Source organism: Rhinatrema bivittatum, chromosome 8 (assembly GCF_901001135.1).
Source record: "Rhinatrema bivittatum chromosome 8, aRhiBiv1.1, whole genome shotgun sequence".
In the NCBI taxonomy this organism is placed as follows: Eukaryota; Metazoa; Chordata; class Amphibia; order Gymnophiona; family Rhinatrematidae; genus Rhinatrema; species Rhinatrema bivittatum.
Genome location: NC_042622.1, coordinates 162,907,725 through 162,928,768, shown reverse-complemented (window position 1 = coordinate 162,928,768; position 21,044 = coordinate 162,907,725). Strand labels below are relative to the sequence as shown.

At 49.1% G+C, this 21,044-nt stretch overlaps 1 protein-coding gene and 1 long non-coding RNA gene across 3 annotated transcripts; both read right to left on the bottom strand.

Annotated features, from left to right (window-relative positions):
- Positions 1 to 2,225: 2,225 nt before the first annotated feature.
- On the bottom strand, positions 2,226 to 7,666 carry LOC115098049. Its single transcript, XR_003858399.1, has 3 exons — positions 7,423 to 7,666; positions 6,115 to 6,217; positions 2,226 to 3,363 (listed from the first exon to the last, which is right to left on the bottom strand). It is a non-coding gene; the product is annotated as an uncharacterized LOC115098049 (long non-coding RNA).
- Positions 7,667 to 8,978: 1,312 nt separating this feature from the next.
- On the bottom strand, positions 8,979 to 21,038 carry OVCA2 (OVCA2 serine hydrolase domain containing). 2 transcript variants are annotated; one of them, XM_029612022.1, is made up of 2 exons: positions 20,605 to 21,038; positions 8,979 to 10,563 (listed from the first exon to the last, which is right to left on the bottom strand). In XM_029612022.1, the coding sequence occupies exons 1-2, from the start codon at positions 20,771 to 20,773 to the stop codon at positions 10,067 to 10,069; spliced, it is 666 nt and encodes a 221-aa protein (XP_029467882.1). In that variant the 5' UTR covers positions 20,774 to 21,038; the 3' UTR covers positions 8,979 to 10,066. The 2 variants fall into 2 exon arrangements, with proteins under 2 accessions (XP_029467882.1, XP_029467883.1); XM_029612023.1 differs by having other exon boundaries at positions 8,979 to 10,560.
- Between the last annotated feature and the right edge of the window lie 6 nt (positions 21,039 to 21,044).

Sequence of the window (21,044 nt, the reverse complement as noted above, 5' to 3'; positions counted from 1 at the left end):
AAGCCATTAGGAATGACAGAACAGGAAGCACATTCAGTAATGACACAGGACACGGAGCAGTCAGGAATAAAAGAACAGGAAACACATACAGGAATAATACAGGACATGAAGCAGTCAGGAATAACAGAATAGGAAGCACAGTCAGTAATAATACAGGACATGGAGCAGGCAGGAATAACAGAATAGAAAGCACAGTCATTTATAATACAGGACATGGAGCAGGCAGGAATAACAGAATAGGAAGCACAGTCAGTTATAATACAGGACATGAAGGTGTCAGGAATAACAGAATAGGAAGCACAGTCAATAATAATACAGGACATGAAGCCATCAGGAATAACAGAATAGGAAGCACAGTCAGTAATAATACAGGACATGAAGTCATTAGGAACAACAGAACAGGAAGCACAATCAGTAATAATACAGGACATGAAGCAGTCAAGAACAACAGAACAGGAAGTACAGTAATGACACAGGACTTGGAGCAGTCAGGAATAACAGAATAGGAAGCACAGTCAGTTATAATACAGGACATGAAGGTGTCAGGAATAACAGAATAGGAAGCACAGTCAGTAATAATACAGGACATGAAGCCGTCAGGAATAACAGAATAGGAAACACAGTCAGTAATAATACAGGCCATGAAGTCAGTAGGAATAACAGAATAGGAAGCACAGTCAGTAATAATACAGGACATGAAGTCAGTAGGAATAACAGAATAGGAAGCACAGTCAGTAATAATATAGGACATGAAGCAGGCAGGAATAACAGAATAGGAAGCACAGTCCGTAATAACACAGGACATGAAGTCATTAGGAACAACAGAACAGGAAGCACAATCAGTAATAATACAGGACATGAAGCAGTCAAGAACAACAGAACAGGAAGTACAGTAATGACACAGGACTTGGAGCAGACGGGAATAACAGAATAGGAAGCACAGTCAGTAATAATACAGGACATGGAGCAGTCAGGAATAACAGAATAGGAAGCACAGTCAGTAATAATACAGGACATGAAGCCATCAGGAATAACAGAATAGGAAGCACAGTCAGTAATAATACAGGACATGAAGTCATAAGAACATAAGAACATAAGAAACATAAGAAAATGCCATACTGGGTCAGACCAAGGGTCCATCAAGCCCAGCATCCTGTTTCCAACAGTGGCCAATCCAGGCCATAAGAACCTGGCAAGTACCCAAAAACTAAGTCTATTCCATGTTACTGTTGCTAATGGCAGTGGCTATTCTCTAAGTGAACTTAATAGCAGGTAATGGACTTCTCCTCCAAGAACTTATCCAATCCTTTTTTAAACACAGCTATACTAACTGCACTGACCACATCCCCTGGTAACAAATTCCAGAGTTTAATTGTGCGTTGAGTAAAAAAGAACTTTCTCCAATTAGTTTTAAATGTACCCCATGCTAACTTCATGGAGTGCCCCCTAGTCTTTCTACTATCCGAAAGAGTAAATAACCGATTCACATCTACCCGTTCTAGACCTCTCATGATTTTAAACACCTCATTAGGAACAACAGAACAGGAAGCACAGTCAGTAATAATACAGGACATGAAGCAGTCATGAACAACAGAACAGGAAGTACAGTAATGACAAAGGACTTGGAGCAATCAGGAATAACAGAATAGGAAGCACAGTCAGTAATAATAAAGGACATGAAGCAGTCAGGAATAACAGAATAGGAAGCACAGTCAGTAATAACACAAGACATGAAGTCATTAGGAACAACAGAACAGGAAGCATAATCAGTAATAATAGGGGACATGAAGCAGTCAGGAACAACAGAACAGGAAGCACAGTCAGTAATAATACAGGACATGAAGCAGTCACGAACAACAGAACAGGAAGTACAGTAATGACACAGGACTTGGAGCAGTCAGGAATAACAGAATAGGAAGCATAGTCAGTAATAATACAGGAAATGGAGAAGTCAGGAATAACAGAATAGGAAGCACAGTCAATAATAATACAGGACATGGAGCAGTCAGGAATAACAGAATAGGAAGCACAGTCAGTAATAATACAGGACATGGAGCAGTCAGGAATAACAGAATAGGAAGCACAGTAAATAATAACACAGGACATGAAGTAGGCAGGAACAACAGAACAGGAAGCACAGTAATAACACAGGACATGGAGCAGTCAGGAATAACACAGGACAGGAAGTGCAGTCAGAATAAAGGTTAACAATTAAAAACATAAAATTAAAAATCTCAGGCGATACCTTTTTATTGGACTAACAATACATTTCTTGACAAACTTTCTTGAGCGGTCAGAGGTAGAAACCACGGTACTTTACATCAGGTGCTGTAAATGGGTTTTACTGCATGTAGGGAAGTGATATTTGCTCTCCTTGCTTTTTCCTGCCTCCCTTAGCAGTAAATGTTTTTGTGCTGGTTTATGAAATGCCACAGCACATAAACTTTTACTGTTTAGAAAAGCAGGCAGAGATAGGGCAGTGGATAACAAACTATTTCTCTTCTCATTTCTGCTGTTGGGATGACTTTGACGCACAGCCCTGCTCTCAGCTTCCTCTCACTGGTGCTGGGATGACTTTGACCCACAGCCCTGCTTCCAGCTTCCTCTCACTGGTGCTGGGTTGACTGTGAAACACAATTCTCTCAGCTTCCTCTCACTGGTGCTGGGATGACTGTGACACACAATTCTTCTCCCAACTTCTTTTTACTGGTGCTGGGATGACTGTGACACACAGCCCTGCTTCCAGCTTCCTCTCACTGGTGCTGGGATGACTGCTTCCAACTTCTTACGGGTGCTGGGATGACTGTGACGCACAGCCCTGCTTCCAGCTTCCTCTCACTGGTGCTGGGATGACTGTGACGCACAGCCCTAATTCCAACTTCCTCTCACTGGTGCTGGAATGACTGTGACACACAATTCTTCTCCCAACTTCTTCTCACTGGTGCTGGGATGACTGTGACGCACAGCCCTGCTTCCAACTTCCTCTCACGGGTGCTGGGATGACTGTGACGCACAGCCCTGCTTCCAGCTTCCTCTCACTGGTGCTGGAATGACTGTGATGCACAGCCCTGCTTCCAGCTTCCTCTCACTGGTGCTGGGATGACTGTGACACACAATTCTTCTCCCAACTTCTTCTCACTGGTGCTGGGATGACTGTGACACACAGCCCTGCTTCCAGCTTCCTCTCACTGGTGCTGGGATGACTGTGACACACAATTCTTCTCCCAACTTCTTCTCACTGGTGCTGGGATGACTGTGACACACAGCCCTGCTTCCAGCTTCCTCTCTCTGGTGCTGGGATGACTGTTGATATACAGCCTTTGCTTTAAGCTTTGTCTTTTTGCTAATACATTTTCACTTGTTCTGCAAGAAGTAATATAAAGAATTAGAATTTTTAAAGTACCATTCATTTAGTACAACAATGGATTATTCCCAATTAAGGGTAACAGTGCACCCCATGGAGGTTAGGGCGTGGGAGGGAATTAGGGAATACAGCCCTACCATTGAGGGATTCCTAGCTGGGTTGTAGAGAGAAGGCTGTGGGTTGTGATCTTGATGTGGTTACCATTACTGCATGTACCCGGATCTCTGGCCTGCTCCTTCTCTCCAAATATGCAGCAGCTCCCTCGCTCTGTCCCTGAATCTGCTGCTTGTCAGAGCTGGCAAACAGAATCTCATTTTCGCACACATCACACGAGGAACAAACTCCAGGCAAAACAGGAATTCTGGCATTTCCAGGGCTGCAGCTTCTCAGTCAGAAGCACAGCTGGAAGGAGACAGAGACAGAGAAATTTCGTGTTCAAGCTGCTCAGCCACAATGGAGCAGAGCCCACACTTGGTGCTCAGTTTAGGCTTATGCAAGGGGAGAGAGGCATAAACTCTGAAGCAGTGCTCAGTGCTCATTACAAGAAGGCAGAGCAAAGAGCCCTGGGCAGAGCCTACGCCTAGTGCTGCAACGCTGGGATAGATGTAAGAGCCCTGAGGAAGAACTGAAGCTGAATGCTCTGTCTCTGCGCTGCAAGCTGAGGATGGCGCAAGCCAGGACCCGGGCCATAAGGATGTGTAAATAATAATATCTGAAACGTGTTGGAGCTGCGGTCCAGCACACAAACAGGCCACATGCACCCAGAGCAGAGGCTCTCATGCAGGACAGAACCAGCTGACATTCACTCAGATAACACTACAGAGATGATTCCACCCAGAACATAACCACGCCAAGGTTATCCACCGTTCAGCAGAGACAATCTCACCTAGGACACAGCCAGGTCAAAGTGATTCACTGTATAGCTGAGACACTTGAAAAAAAAGCAGAGGGTGAACCCTAAATAGCAGTGGTGGAACAGCATCAGGCTTCCAAGCAGGCTGGGGTGAACTGCGTGGAGGGGGCCAGGACTGAAACCCAAACTTCAACCAGGATGGATTTTTTTTTTAATCGGCTGTGGAGATGATTACAAAATGTGTTAATAAGACATAGAAGAGGACCTGGATGTTGGATTAGGAATGAATTACTTTATCCGATTTATATTCTGCTTTTTTGGCTCTTCAAAGCAGATTACCTTCAGGTACTGTATTTATTTATTCAAAATACTCTATACCACTTAGCAAATTTCTAAGTGATTTCGTGAGAAGCAAAGATGAAGACTGAATGGTCTGATATGGCCTAATAGCCAAGATGGTGGAGGCCATAATCGTGGCAGAATTTGGGGATGCTTGGAAAAAGCCATGGAAGAGAGGGATTTGGTGTTGGGTTGAATATGGGAATTTAAATGCACATTTACCCAAAGTGAGCAAATCTCTACTAGGCAGCCTGGATAGGCCAGTTTCATCTCTACCTGCCACCAATTACTGTGTATGTTCTTATGCCTAAGGCACTGACCATACTCACAGATCCTGCAGTCCCAGCCTCTCCCAATAGGAGGTGCTGTAGGGAATGTGAAGAAGCATTGACTGTAGGGATGCTCACAGATCCTGCAGCCCCAGCATCTCCCAGCAGGAGGCACTGTAAGAAATAATGCAGGAAGACAGGCTGTAGAGGGAGCTGAAAGCTGGTGCAGTCCTAGCCTCTCCTGGCAGGAGGTGCTATAGAGAATAGTGCAGGAGCACTTGCTGTTGGGTGTGCTTGCACTCCTGTAGTCCCAGCATCTCCCAGCAGGAGGTGCTGTAGGGAATAGTGCAAGATTGCTGTGCTGGGGGTCCTCACATCTCCTACAGTATCAGTCTCTCCAAGTAGGAGATACTTGAGTATGATGCCAGCATACTGACTTTGGAGGAACTCAGAGCTAGTGCAGTCCCAACCTCTCCCAGCAGGAGGTTCTGGAGGGAATTATGCAGGAGCACTGGCTGTGGGGGAGCTCACAGCTCCTGCAGTCCCAACCTTGCCCAGCAGGAGGTGCTGTAGGGAATGATGGAGGAGCCCTGGCTGTGGGGGAGCTCACAGCTCCTGCAGTCCCAGTCTCTCCCAACAGGAGGTGCTATAGGGAATGATATAAGTGTGCTGGCTGTGGGGGAGCTCGCAGACCCAGCCTCGCCCAGCAGAAGGTGCTGTAGCGAATGATACTGGAGCACTATGGGGGAGATCACAGCTTCTGAAGTCCCAGCCTCTGCCAGCAGGATGTGCTGTAGGGAATGGCACAGGAGCACTAACTGTGGAGGAGCTCACAGCTCCTGCAGACTCAACCTCTCTCAGCAGGAGGTGATATAAGGAATGATATGGGTGCACTGGCTGTCAGGGAGCTCACAGTTCCTGCAGTCCCAATCTTTCCCAGCAGGAGGTGCTGTAGGGAATGATGCAGGAGCATTGGCTGCAGGTGGGGTGAGGAATTCACTTCTGTACTACTGTAAGTAGGGTGATCTTGAGATTATTTACGTGTGATGCATCCTGAGTACAGTCATTATACAGCAACATCCCCCTCTCCAGTGTATAAGCAGAATGCTGAATATAAATCCTTCTGTTTTCATTAGCATCATCAGCACAAATCCTACTCCTCTCAGATTCTCGTATGATAGTCCTGCAGAAGGCAGTGTTGTTTGCCTGGTACCATGCATTTCCCATTATTTTATGCATGAACCGTCTATAAAGAAATATCCAGAGTTCATTGGTCAGTGGACAGATACCTTGTGTGCCTCATGGATTCACCATTTGTTTATCTTGCCAGATTTCCAAATTGGCTGAAGGCTGAGCTGCAAACTACTCAGTTTCATGGAGAAGAATAGATAGCTGAAAAATAAAATAGCTCCTTTTAAAGCAAATAATCCTGAAAGGTACCTGTCCATGCAGCTGGTCGCTCATCCTCTTTCTTTCACTTATACCACGTGATCAGAGACATAATGGCATGGGTTGGACTCTCTGACAGACCAACCCCTCTGTCCTGCAGCCTGACAGTCTTCCATGAGTCAGTCTCTGATGTAACAGTGATAGTCTTTTCTGTCTCTCATGGTCTCTAAAGAGATTGTAAATATCCATGTTTCACATGGTCTCTGATACGACAGTGTCCCCTGAATTTTGTGGCTTTTGGTATAAGTGTCTCTGATGTGACTATAAGTCTTTTGTGTCTCGTAGTCTCTTCTGTGACTGTAACTGTGTTCCCTGTGTCTCATAGTTTCCAATATTATTGTAACAGTGCTCCTTGGCCCCTAGTTTCTGATGCGACTGTAATAGTATTCTCTGTCTTACTATCTCTGATGTGACTGTAACAGGGTTCCCTGTGTCTCGTAATTTCTTATGTGACTGCAACAGTGTTTTCTGTGGTTCATAGTCTCTCATGTGACTATAACAGCGTTCCATCTCAGTCTCTGATGTGATTGTAAGTGTCCCTGCTTTGTAGTCTCTGTGACTGTAACAGTGTTCTCTGTGTCTTGTTATCTCTGATGTGGCTGTAATAGTGTTCCTTGTGTCTCATACTTTCTGATGTGACTGTAAGTGTTCCCTGTGTCTTGTAGTCTCTGACGTGGCAGTAACCGTGTTCCCTGTGTCTCGTAGTCTCTGATGTGAGTAACAGTGCTCCCAGTGTCTCGTAGTCTCTGATGCGAGTGCTCCCAGTGTCTCTAGTAGTCTCTGATGTGGCTGTAACAGTGTTCCCTGTGTCTCATAGTCTTTGATGTGAGTGTAACAGTGTTCCCTGTGTCTCGTAGTCTCTGATGTGAGTGTAACAGTGCTCCCATTGTCTAGTAGTCTCTGATGTGGCTGTAACAGTGTTCCCTGTGTCTCGTAGTCTCTGATGTGAGTGTAACTGTTCCCTGTGTCTCTAGTAGTTGCTGATGTGAGTGTAACAGTGTTCCCTGTGTCTCGTAGTCTCTGATGTGGCTGGAACAGTGTTCCCTGTGTCTTGTAGTCTCTGATGTGGCTGGAACAGTGTTCCCTGTGTCTCGTAGTCTCTGATGTGACTATCCTAACATTTTCCTTGGATGGGAGCAAACACTTACTTGGGTCTGGAGGACTCCTTCGTTCATTGTCCTTTCTGCAGTCCGGTGTCCCAGCATCTGTGGGAGAGGGAGCAGTGGGCAGAGTCACAGCATGCAGCAACATCAGTCTTAGTCTGGCTCTTTAATGTAGGGACCAGAGCACTGATCCAGCTCCAGGGACTGGATGCATGTGTGTGCAATCTTCCTGCCATGGAGCACTACCGAGGAACTTCTGCCCCAAAGCATCGCCGCTCCCTCTGGCTTGTATGGGACATTCCTCATCCTAGGAAATCCAGGGACCAATCACAGGAAAAATCGAACAAAGTTGTCAACAGGTTGCACAACAAAGAGGGTTGTGAAATGATCGGAAAAAAATTCCTGAGTATGAGAGAGAGTCAGGAGATTTATTTTAAGAGTGCAGGAAATTCCTGGTTTTAATTTAGTTATTGAAAGCATGTGTGTTCCAGTAAGTGCCAGAAATCTGAGCAGCAGTGTGCACAGACGCCATTCCACCTCCCTCTCCAACACCTGCTCCTCACCCATCCCCGTGCATGGAGACACAATATACGCAAATATTCCTCATGCATATTTAGTGCTTATGGGGTCACCAGGACAGATTTGGGGAGCCCTATCCTATGTTCTGCCTCTCATACATTTCCCTCTTCTCATACATTCCCTACACTTCTTGGCTGTCCTCCTCACCAGTTCCTGGAGCTCCTGATCTCTCTGCTTGTGCTCCCCCCAGGTTGCCCCATTTCTCTTCTTTCCTTCCATCTCCTCCTGCTCCTTTCCTTTTTCTGCTCTCTCCTCCTCCTGTTTCCCTCCTCAGGCACCTCCTGTCATGTACTCTCCCCCACCTCATCCTTCCCCTGTACTGTCCCCTCCACCATTGTTCATCATCCCCATTACTCCTGCTCCACCCAGCTTGATACTTCTGTTCTCCTCTCTTCAAGTACCTCCTGTTGCTTCCTTATCCATCCCAGTCTTCCTGCATTTCCTCATCAGATTCTGATTATTTTATTGCATGATAATTTTAGACATTGTCATCCCCAGCTACTCCTGTGGCATCTGCTCCCTCATCTCCTACTTCTGATGCATCCCTGGCTCATGTGCTCCCCCCCCTCCCAAGTTTCACTGACTCATTCTTGGCTTAGGTTGCCATCCCATAGATCCCCTTTTCCTTCTGCGTGGCCATGGATTCCCTAGGCACGGATCAGCCTCTTGCCCCCCTCTGGAAACAGGGGTGTACTCTTAACACACAGCACATGAAGACTTTTCTTTCTGTGAGCTGGACTCTGAGGCACATGGGGTGTGCGCCACTACAGTCTTCGCTGTTGATAGCATTGCTTGAACATTTCCTGACTGACCGATGATTCTGTGGCGTGCTTGTGAGGTTGAACCACAGCCCAGTGAGGTTTTCCCTGGAGAACTGCCTGCAAAAACAAGGCAGCAGGAGGCAGAGTGACTCAGGACTGCAGTGCTTCAGCTGAAAAGCTGCGGCTCGCTTCATATACAGTCTGTTTGCCAAACCTCAATCTCTAGGGAGGGAAGGACAGAAGCCTGCCACCAGCAGCGAAAGCAGGGATGGCTGTGACCCACCCCTCTGAAAGCACCTGTTATCACAGCAAACACATAACAGGGGTACATGGAGCAGTGTCAATAGTTCTCAAGCAGGCAGGGGACAGGGAGCAACAGGAAAGCAGAAGGGAAATTCCAGGCAGCTGTGAATGCTGCACCAGGGCTGGAAACTCAATGCAGTCAAACCTCAGGCTCTGGAAGTAATTATATGATGTTCAAATCTAAGAAACAGGATGGTGAAAGTTCAACGGTCCATAGCCTGTTGAGCACAGCCCCTACACAGGGCAGGGAAAGCTGCAGCTGCCTCTTGTTCCTGCGAGGGTCTGTAGGAGAAAAGAGGGCTGTGGTGCATGAACACTTTTGGCTCCAGTGCTGCTCTGGGTGTGGTGGTGGTGTGTGCACTCATCTGGTTCATTGGTTGCTGCGACACTCGGGTGGGGGAAGGATCATGGTTGTGTGGACCCTTCTGGCTCCATGTACAGTGCTGCTCGGTAGGGGGACAGAGTGACCTCCCTTCTGGTTCTGCTGTGTCAGTATGGGGGTGGGGTGTGCATTATTTTGTTCTCTACTTTCTGTCATGCTGTATGGGTTCTGATGTGTGTACATGTCTGGTTCCCCAGTTGCTGTTTGTGGTGTGTGTACCCTTCTGGTGCTACTCGAGTGGTGGTGTGTGCATTCACCCTTCTGGTCTCCCCCCCCTTGCTGTGTTGCTTTGTCGTGTGTATGTGTACCTTTCTGGTCCCTCCCAGTCCTGTGTTGCTCTGCGGATGGTGGTGTGGGTTTGTACCCTTCTGGTGCCCCCAGGGGCTGTGATGCTCTGCAAATGGTGGTGCGGGTTTGTACCCTTCTGATGTCCCCAGGGGCGGTGTTGCTCTGTGAGTGGTGTGTGTGTGTACCCTTCTGTTTCCCTGGTTGCTGTGACATCTGGTTTTCCATTTTCTGTAACTTACACAACTAAAGGACTGGCAGCAGCTGGGTTTCTGATTGTTACTAGAATAAGTTTAAACAGAAAACAGACAAATCTATGCAACATACATTTTAGGTTTTCCAGAGAAACCTGTCTTGTTTACATTTTACAAGGTCAAAACTATTTAAGAAATGTGTCCAAGAACTGGCAGTAGATGTTTTTCTGGGCTGCAGAGGCTGGCAGAAAATGCCCACCTTGATGAGTGAGAATGACAGGCTCTCGGAAACAGGATGCCAGCTTCTGGCTCATGTCTCCAGGAATCACAAGGTCCACCTTCCCATAGACGTGAAGTGTGGGGACACTGATGAGGTCCTGGTAATAGCCTTGGTGTTCCACCGATCGGCTCTTGAAGCCAGCAACCAAGATAGCAAAATGAAAGGGAAACCTGCTGTCACCCCGCTGCTTCAGCGCGCAGAGAATGGCCCCCAGCGCGGCTCCCTGGCTGAAGCCAAGCACCCCATCAAAGGGACCCTGCTCAGCGAAGACCTGGCCGAGCAGTGCCAGGGTGTCTTCCAGTCCCTGGCACGAGTCTGTCTCTTCCAAAGCATCAAATGTCTGCAGCTGGGGATTTGAAAACCACCACCCTCGGGGCTCATCTGGCTGTGGGTCCAACTCTTCTGTGGACAGAAAATAATGCAAATTAGAGAAAAGCACGGTGGATCTGCTGGAAAACGCTCTGATCTGGGGGCAGAAGGGACTCTCGGAAGCGCAGCATCAGGGCATGACCAGGGAATTCTGCTGTTCCTTCCTGCTTTTTGTAAGTGTGCTACTTACTTAGGTAACACATCTAAAAACATGTCATTATCAATACAGTTGCTTGAATTTGAAAGAGAAAGAAATAGAACCAGAAATGCATTTTCTCTTGTACTGTGCAAAATGCAAAAGATGCAAGAGCTGCGCATGTCCCAAAGCATGAGCAGAAACCTCCTGGGGGCCGCCAGGAGAGCCAGCAACTGCATCTTGCTAGAATCAGGGAACGTGATTCCATCCTCCTGCCGCTCTACGCTGGCAGTATGTACAACTAGGAGATCAGGGAACGCGATTCCATCCTCCTGCCGCTCTACGCTGGCAGTATGTACAACTAGGAGATCAGGGAACGTGATTCCATCCTCCTGCCGCTCTACGCACTACGCTGGCAGTATGTACAACTAGGAGATCAGGGAACGCGATTCCATCCTCCTGCCGCTCTACGCACTACGCTGGCAGTATGTACAACTAGGAGATCAGGGAACGCGATTCCATCCTCCTGCCGCTCTACGCTGGCAGTATGTACAACTAGGAGATCAGGGAACGCGATTCCATCCTCCTGCCGCTCTACGCTGGCAGTATGTACAACTAGGAGATCAGGGAACGCGATTCCATCCTCCTGCCGCTCTACGCACTACGCTGGCAGTATGTACAACTAGGAGATCAGGGAACGCGATTCCATCCTCCTGCCGCTCTACGCACTACGCTGGCAGTATGTACAACTAGGAGATCAGGGAACGCGATTCCATCCTCCTGCCGCTCTACGCTGGCAGTATGTAGAACTAGGAGATCAGGGAACGCGATTCCATCCTCCTGCCGCTCTACGCTGGCAGTATGTACAACTAGGAGATCAGGGAACGCGATTCCATCCTCCTGCCGCTCTACGCTGGCAGTATGTACAACTAGGAGATCAGGGAACGCGATTCCATCCTCCTGCCGCTCTACGCTGGCAGTATGTACAACTAGGAGATCAGGGAACGCGATTCCATCCTCCTGCCGCTCTACGCTGGCAGTATGTACAACTAGGAGATCAGGGAACGCGATTCCATCCTCCTGCCGCTCTACGCTGGCAGTATGTACAACTAGGAGATCAGGGAACGCGATTCCATCCTCCTGCCGCTCTACGCTGGCAGTATGTACAACTAGGAGATCAGGGAACGCGATTCCATCCTCCTGCCGCTCTACGCTGGCAGTATGTACAACTAGGAGATCAGGGAACGCGATTCCATCCTCCTGCCGCTCTACGCACTACGCTGCCAGTATGTACAACTAGGAGATCAGGGAACGCGATTCCATCCTCCTGCCGCTCTACGCACTACGCTGCCAGTATGTACAACTAGGAGATCAGGGAACGCGATTCCATCCTCCTGCCGCTCTACGCTGGCAGTATGTACAACTAGGAGATCAGGGAACGCGATTCCATCCTCCTGCCGCTCTACGCTGGCAGTATGTACAACTAGGAGATCAGGGAACGTGATTCCATCCTCCTGCCGCTCTACGCTGGCAGTATGTACAACTAGGAGATCAGGGAACTTGATTCCATCCTCCTGCCGCTCTACACACTACGCTGGCAGTATGTACAACTAGGAGATCAGGGAACTTGATTCCATCCTCCTGCCGCTCTACGCACTACACTGGCAGTATGTACAACTAGGAGATGCCAATAGGGTTTCTGGAATCTGAACAAGGGCCGGACTTTGGGAAGCTTCCGAAGCTCCCTGTCAGTTTCAGGGCTGCCCAACAGCCCCATCCAAAAAGTGCTGCCAGGGAAGGTAATGGTTTGCCCACTTACGTACAAAATAAATAAACTAATTAAAGGGGACACACCTGGTAGTGGGACTTAATACCTCTGTGACAAGTTTAGACCACTGCCGCTCAGGCATCACCTGGGAGGAGCCAGCTACTGTGGTACTTTGAGGGCACAAATGACACAGGAAGGGGTGGGAGGGAGGTTCTGGGAGCCAGACTGAGGGGTTTAGGTAGAAGAGCTGAAATCCAGAAGCTCCAGGGGTCAGCATTGTCAGAAATGCTCCCTGTTCCACACTGCATGCATAAGGGAAGAGGACTTTAGATCTGTTAGGAAATGGGGAGAGCCTGTTCCGAAAGGACGGTCTTCACCTTAATGGAGGGTGGAACCAGGCTGCTGGCACTGATGTTTAAAAAGGAGACAGAGCATGGGAAAGCCAGGTTGGAGTTTAAAAGCTGCTTGCTCTGTCCCAGCGGTGCACGGCTCGGAGGGAGGAATCTTCAGAGGATGCAACCAAAGCAGGAAAGATAGAGAGAGAGGCTCCAATAAAAGCAAACGGAGCGCGGGTGCCCTTAGGTAAAGAACAGATCGAGTTAAAAGATCCCAAATGATCCCTGTTAACTGCTAGGAAGGCGCGCACTGCGGCAAATCTTGCTACGTGGCCGACTGGCACCATTTTCAAAATGGCAGCACTGGGACTGGCAACCTATGGGGCACGCTGGGCTGTCTCAGGGGGGTTTCTCGATGACTTGCACTGGGGGAGGGGGATTATTCAGGCTGTGGGAGCACTAGCATCCCGATTCTCCTGGAGAAAGGAAGCTTTCGCTCAAAAACCGTGACTTGCCACTTTTGAGGCAAGCCCTCATTGATTAGTATAGGATCCACTAGCAATGAGCTGATTTGCATGCAAATGAGCTCGTTCAAATAGTCACACTGCATCGGGGTTTTTTGTTTTTTTTTAAGGGGGAGATAACACGGGGTATTTCAAATCCCACACCTCATGCTCACTACCCCGTTTAGTGTATGATAATGCCATTACCCAGCTTAGACCGCAAGCCTTTTGAGGCAGAGAAATACTTAAATGTACCTGCAGCCTCCAATTTGGAAAGGCGAGTAATAAAATCTGACTGAATTAGTTCCTGGAACGCAGCGGGAGAAGCCAGCGAGGCTATGATTCTTGGGTTTATGCAATCTGCCAGATACGAGCTGCGGAGGGGACTCTCCACCCCAGGCTGGTGCAGCAATCTGGGTGTTAAAACACTGTGTGCTGGATCTCAGCGCACAAATTAAATGTTGTTTTTTTAACAAGTTAATGATATACTAATGCACCTGGAGTCAAAAAAAAAGAGAGCTGCCTGTAAAAGATGCATTTGGCACAGGCTGAGCACGCATCCCTGCCAAACATGCAGACCGATGCCATACAGTGCACTGAGCCGAGCACACTGGTTAATCCGGGGTTGGATTCGCATTCACAACCCCTTATTCCATAAGGGGATTAGCACATCTAAAATGTGCATCCAACCCCCTGCAAATGGCATCTTGATGAGGCTATTAGCTATTCTCCCCATCCCAAAAAACAAAATAAAACGTGTGCCCTACCTGTCCATTTTTACCCTCAGAAATTAACGCCTGCCCAGAGCAGGCGTTAATTTCTGAGCAGCCCAAAAAGTATTCAATTTAATATCTTGGCGATTTTAAGTCGGAGGAACAAAAAAGATGAGAATGTAAAAAAAAAAAAAAAAAAAGTGTACGGGTGGTCAGGTTAGGAAAGCAAATGCTCAATTAACAGGCGTCCTGACAGCCACCTCTCCTGGGTGTCCGCGGCCAAGGAGGCGCACATTTGTCCCTAGCACCTCCTTGGCAGCGCGACCCCTCATTTACATATTTGATCGAGCGCCCAGGAGAGGTGGCGCACATTAGGAAAGTGGACACTCAGCACTGTGCGCCCATTTTCCACACTCATTTATTGGATCAGCCTGACTGTGCCATAGCAATGATGGCAGAAAAGCACCCAATGATCCATCCAGCCTGTCTAGAAGGCTTCTTATAGTAATAACTACCATACTGTGCAAGTTACTCCCCATGTTTCCGTTAAGGGTAGCAACTGCCGCTCCGTGCAGCTTACCCCCATGTTTCTGTTAAGGGTAGTAACTGCCCCCCATGCAGGTTACCCCCATGTTTCTGTTAAGGTTAGCAACTGCTGCTCCGTGCAGGTTACCCCCATGTTTCTGTTAAGGTTAGCAACTGCCGCTCCGTGCAGGTTACCCCCATGTTTCAGTTAAGGGTAGTAACTGCCACTCCGTGCAGGTTATCCCCATGTTTCTGTTAAGGGTAGTAACTGCCGCTCCGTGCAGGTTATCCCCATGTTTCTGTTAAGGGTAGTAACTGCCGCTCCGTGCAGGTTACCCCCATGTTTCTGTTAAGGGTAGTAACTGCCGCTCCGTGCAGGTTACCCCCATGTTTCTGTTAAGGGTAGTAACTGCCGCTCCGTGCAGGTTATCCCCATGTTTCAGTTAAGGGTAGTAACTGCCGCTCCGTGCAGGTTACCCCCATGTTTCTGTTAAGGGTAGTAACTGCCGCTCCGTGCAGGTTATCCCCATGTTTCTGTTAAGGGTAGTAACTGCCGCTCCGTGCAGGTTACCCCCATGTTTCTGTAAAGTGTAAGAACATAAGGCTTGCCATACTGGGTCAGACCAAAGGTCCATCAAGCCCAGTATCCTGTTTCCAAGAGTGGCCAAGCCAGGTCACAAGTGCCTGGGAGGATCCCAAGGGGTAGACAGATTCCAAATTGCTTATCCCATGAATAAGCAGTGGATTTCTACAACTCTCCCTTAATTGTTAATGGACTTTTCCTTCAGGAACTTGTCCAAACTGTTTTTTAAACGCAGTTTTCACCACATCCTCTAGTAATTAATTCCAGAGCTTAATTATGTGTTGAGTAAAAAATATTTTCTTATTAGTTTTAAACATAGTAGTAGTAACTGCCGCTCTGTGCATGTTACCCTCATGATCCTCTTAAGGGTAGTAACTGCTACTCTGTGCAGGTTACCCCCATGTTTGTCTTAAGGATAGAAACTGCCACACTGTGCAGTCATTTATTTATTTTACAAGCTGTTAAGCCCGTTAAAACGGGCTACATCCCTCTGTCTCTCACCTCCCCCTCATTCTCTCTCCCCTCACTCTTCACCACCCCCCTACCTCCCTCCCTCCCTCACCCACTCCTCCCCACCCTCCCTCTCCTCTCACTCAGTCCCCTCCCTCCCACTCAGTCTCACTCACTCCCTCCCCCTCAGTCAGTCCCACTCACTCTCACTCAGTCCCACTCCCTCCGTCCTCTCCCTCAGTCCCACTCCCTCCCTCCCTCTCCCTCCCACTCGCTCCCTCAGTCCCACTCCCTCCCTCTCACTCAGTCCCCCCTCCCTCACACTCAGTCCCTCCCTCTCACTCAGTCACTCCCTCCCCCCTCTCTCTCACTCACTCAGTCCCACTCACTCTCCCTCAGTTCCACTCCCTCCCTCTCTCTCCCAGTCCCACTCCCTCCCACTCAGTCCCCCCTCTCCCTCTCACTCAGTCCCACTCCCTCCCTCTCACTCAGTCCCTCCCCCTCACTCAGTCCCTCCCTCCCACTCTCTCTCTCCGTCCCTCCCTCCCACTCAGTCCGTCCCTCCCTCTCTCTCTCTTCTCCCTCCCTCGCTACTGGCCGCTACCGCCGCCCGCTACCACCGTCGCTCGCTACCGCCGCCCGCTACCGCCCGCTGCCGGTACCGCCGCCGCTCGCTACCGCCGTCGCCGCCCGCTGCTGCCACTGGACGCCGCCCGCTACCGCCGCTCGCTACCGCCGCCGCTCGCTACCGCCCGCTGCCGGTACCGCCGCCGCTCGCTACCGCCGTCGCCGCCCGCTGCTGCCACTGGACGCCGCCATTTTTTTTCTTTCTGACGCTGGCTCAGACCGACGTGCTCGCCCGCACATGCGCGGTAGAGCTGGTCTCTACTGCGCATTTGCGGCACGTCGGTCAAGCTTCGTTTATCTAGTAAGATTATTTTTGTATACCGACATTCGATCTCAATTGAGATATCAATGACTATTAGGGATGTCTATTAGGCTATTAGGGAAGCCTTATTAATCATAAGGCTTGGGGATGACTATTAGGGATGTGAATCACATCCCTAATAGTCATCCCCAAGCCTTATGATAACCCATATCAAAATTACTGCTAGGGACATTTTTACTGGGTGATGATGAGCTGCTTGACGTCCTTTGCTTGTGGACTTGTCTGCATATCAGTACCCCAGACTATAAAAGTGAGAGCCTATGCTGGTTGTCATCTGAATCCAATTCCCCTTCCCCCCCCCCACGGTGAAAGCGGAGAGTGATGTTGCAGTTGCGTCAAAAGCATAAAGACTTGCTGGTTAAGGGTAGTAATCCCCTATGCCTTCTGTTATGGGCAGTAACTGCCACTCCATGCAGGTTACCCCCATGCTCATCAGTACTCTAGACTGTACAGGTCAGGGCCCTCGCTGGTTGCTGTTTGAATCCCATTCCCCTTTTCCTCTCTTCCCCCTGCCGCTAAAGCAGAGAACACTGCTGCCGTTGCACCAACAGCATTGAGGTTTATTGGTTAAGGGTAGTAACTGCTGCACCAGCAAGTTACCCCCATGCACCCTTTTCTTCATTTCCATACACTTTAGGGATCCACAGTGTTTATCCCCTGCCCTTTGAATGCTTTTACTGTTTTCATCTTCATCACCTCCTCCGGAAGAGCATTTCAGGCACACACCACCCTCTCCGATTGGCTCCAAATACTGATTTATCCGGCTGTCAGAGCTGTTACCCGGATAAATACTGACTTATCTGGCAGAGGGTACGTGGTGGCTAGGTTTGCCAACTTTTCCACAGACCAGGACTGGAGACTCGAGGACTGAGGTGGGGGTGCCCCTCCCTCATTTGCATAAAATAAAATCAAGACATATAAATCCATCACTATAGTAAAAGCCGGTGGCAGGTGAGAAGGGAGAGAATGGGGAGGGGGGGTCAATAGCAAGAAGCAGTGAGTTTAGGAAAAGAGGGGGCTGACTGATCTCCCCTTCCCTCCTCCCTGCCACCAGCCTTTCCTCCTGCGGCAAAATCCTCATCCCTGCCCCATCCTCCCCACTCAGTCCCCCATTCTCTCCCCTGTTTGCTGTCCTCTGCTTCTTCCCCTCTTCTCTCCTCCTTTTTCCTGCTCCCAGCTTCCACCCCCTTGTTCTCTCTTCTCCCTGCTCACCTCCCTCCCTCTTCTCTTGCGCTCCTCTCTCCCTCCTGCCCCTCCCCCCCCCCCTGCTCGCTGCTCCCCAGCTCTCCTTGTCCGTCCCATACCTGATCCTGATGGTTTGCGAGTCTCTTTGGATTGGAGCAGTGATGAGCTCAGCCAGCAGCAGGCAGGTGACTGCAGGTCTCGACTCCCACACATGACACGTCACACACACAGCAAACAGTGGCAGGCCGGCAGCACTGTCAGAAGGCAAAGCAGTTCCCCTGGCCCTGACTGCATGCAGGCTGATAGCGAAGCCCGGTAGTGGCAGCAACAGAAGGCCGAGTTACCAGCAGCAGCTAGCAGGGAGAGCTCTGCCAGCAAAAAGGGCCAAACTGTTCAGCTGCTGCTTTTCTGCTCACAGCAGAAGTTACGTTGGGGCAGATGCAATACAGTGCGCTCGCACGAGAGCACCGTTTAACCCGCTGTCTGATGCGGGTTAAATAGGCGCTAATCCACCCCCTAATGCAATAGGGGGATTAGCGCCTATTTAACCCTCGTCCAACGCTGAGTGAATGAACTAGCGCTCATCACATGGAAATGCACGTGAATGAGGCTATTACTCATTCACTCCGCATGCAAAAAAGTAAACATGCGTCTCAGACGCACATTTATCACTCAGCTATTAACGCCTGCCTGGAGCAGGCATTAATAGCTGAGCGCACGTAGAAGTACAGAAAAGCAGAAAAAAAAACTGCTTTTCGGTACTTCTTCAATAAAAAAACAAAACAATCAAACAAACAAAAAAAACCTCTGCAGACCACCGAGTTATGAAGACCGACGCCGGTAAACTCGGAGTCAGTTTTCATATCCGGCCGTCTGCCAGTAATGAAAACGGACGCAGAGTTTATCGGCATCCGTTTTCATTACTGGCAGACGGCCGGTTATGAAAACCGATGCCGAGTTTACTGGCGTCGGTCTTCACAACCAGCAGTCGCCGCTAAGATCGCGCAAGCGACCCTAGCGCCTCCTTACTGGCATGACTCCCTAATTTGCATATTGCATGGCGCCCCCCCATTGCGGGCGACATACGTGAGCTACGAAAGCGGGTGCTGAAAAGTCAGCGCCCGTTTTCCGCAAAATTTATTGCATCAGCCCCACAGCCAGCAACTTGCAGGAAAGGGGAAGGATCAGAGCACTCTAGTAGGTGGGGCCATGGCCTCTGTGGACCACCCCTTTCCAACATCCATGCCCTATAGCAGGGCTTCCCAAACCTGTCCTGGGGACGCCACAGCCAGTTGGGCTTTCAGGATATCTGCAATGAATATGCATGAGATAAATTTGCAAATACTGAGTTTCCATGGCTATGGGGTCATCTGGACAGGTTTGGGAAGCCCTGCATTACAGCCTGAACATGCACAAACTCTTTTCTGTTGTTTCCTGCCTGCAACCAGCCAGCTGCCTGATTCTTGCAGCAGCTCAGAAGAGGTAATTTGATTGGCCCCCGGGTTTTAGCTTTCGGTTGCCTGCCTGAGAGGAAAACCGGACAAACAATGTTTGTCTTAACATTGTTTATGTTGATTTTGTAATCCACTTAGCTTAATAACATCGGTGTGGGGAAAACGGGCAGTCATGATTGAGCACCTGCTCTCCTAATGCACGCCAATTGACCTCTCCAGGGTGCCCACTTTAATATGTAAATAGGGTGCCGCAGTAAAAAGGAGGAGCTAGGGGAAACCGTGCACCCCTAGCTCCTCCTCAGCAATGGGCGCCCAGGAGAGATGGCTATCAGCGGGTTAGGAAAACCGAGGCTCAATGCTACAAGCGTCCCTTTTCCTAACCTGACTGCCAGCACACTTACTTTCTTTCTTTATTTAAAGGGTCTCCTCCTTTTTGTTCCTCTGACTTAATATCGCCACAATATTAAGTTGGAAGAAGTACAGAAAAGTAGAAATACTGCAGTATTCTGTACACTTTTTTGGGCTGTTCAAAAATTAATGCCTGCTCCGGGCAGACATTAATTTCTGAGGGTAAAAATGTGCATGTCAGGTGCTTCAGGGGGCGGGGTTGGACATGCTAATAAGGGGATGAGGACAAATGTCCAGGCGCACTGTATTGCATTAACTTGAATGTTATTATAGGAGGAATAGAAGTATTTTCAATAAATAAATAAACCAGGCAGGTTGTCACCCTAGTGGTGGCGGCTGCTATTTAACCAGCAAAGTACTGATTGGCAGTCAGCGGGTTAGGAAAATGGACACTCGTTGAGCGTCCCTTTTCCTAACCTGACCGCCGGCACACTTTAAATTTTTTTGACTTTTAAACGTCCTCGTCCTTTTTGTTTCTCTGAATTAATACTGCCATAATATTCAGTCAGATGAAGTTGGGAGCACTTTATTTAATTTTTTTGAATCGGTGGAGAATAGCTAATAGCCTCATCAACATGCATTTGCATGTGATGAGCACTATTAGTTTCGTGAGGGGGGGGGGGGGGTTGTATGCCCCTTTTGGACGTGCAGGGGTTGTGGACACGCGTCGAAAACCCGTGTCCAATCATGCACTATATTACAACAGCCTGTAAATTTATTTTTAAAACATCCATAGTGCACTAGCATTTAAATCAAATGTATGTGGTTTCCCTTCCCCGATCCCCTTAACAAGCAAGAACTCCAAAATTATAAACGGTAAAAATTGGATCCATAGATATTTTAAAACTGGTTTCCCGCCTTTCTAGGGGTTTTAAGTGCCAGCACAGTGACTCTGATCCAGGAGTTCAAGTTTCCTCTGGTTGCATGGGGGGATTTCCATGCGAGGGCGCTATAAGCAGTGCTCCCATGTATCAAAGCACATTTTGTCAGCGCGAAGCTGCTCGCGCTCTCTCCTTACGCTATCGCCTCCCGGATCACGTGGGAACGCATGCACAGCAGACTCACCTGCCTGAGTTTCCGGGCCCAGTATCAGCAGCGGGGCGCTCACGCACACCAGCTCCATACGGCCCCGCAGCAGCTTCCGCAGCGCCCCAGTCCGCTCCCGGAACACGCGCTCGTTCTGGCGGTAACCATGGAGACCAAGCACGCGCAACAGCGGCCGCCGAGCAGCCATGAGTGAAGGAAGCCCACGCTATAGGATCAGAAGCTTCACTGCTGAGGCGGAGGGCAGTGCGCATACGGAACTCGAGCTGGAGCGCTCCGCCCCCTCTTCTCCTCCCGTTGCACGTGCGCTTCAAGGGAGGGCGCGCGCAGGTGCTGCTGGGATCAGTGGAGCCGGCGTTAAACTATTTTCCGCAATAAATAAAAGCGCGACAGGGGCGGGCGTACATAGCACTGCAGCGAGGGATGTTCTTTTCATATTGTAATATAACCACCGCTAAATG

Coding starts and splice junctions, on each gene's coding strand:
- OVCA2 (XM_029612022.1), bottom strand. CDS start 20,773: ATGGCTGCTCGGCGGCCGCTGTTGCGCGTGCTTGGTCTCCATGGTTAC. Junction 10,564..20,604: donor GGGCCCGGAAACTCAGGCAG/GTGAGTCTGCTG, acceptor TTCTGTCCACAG/AAGAGTTGGACCCACAGCCA.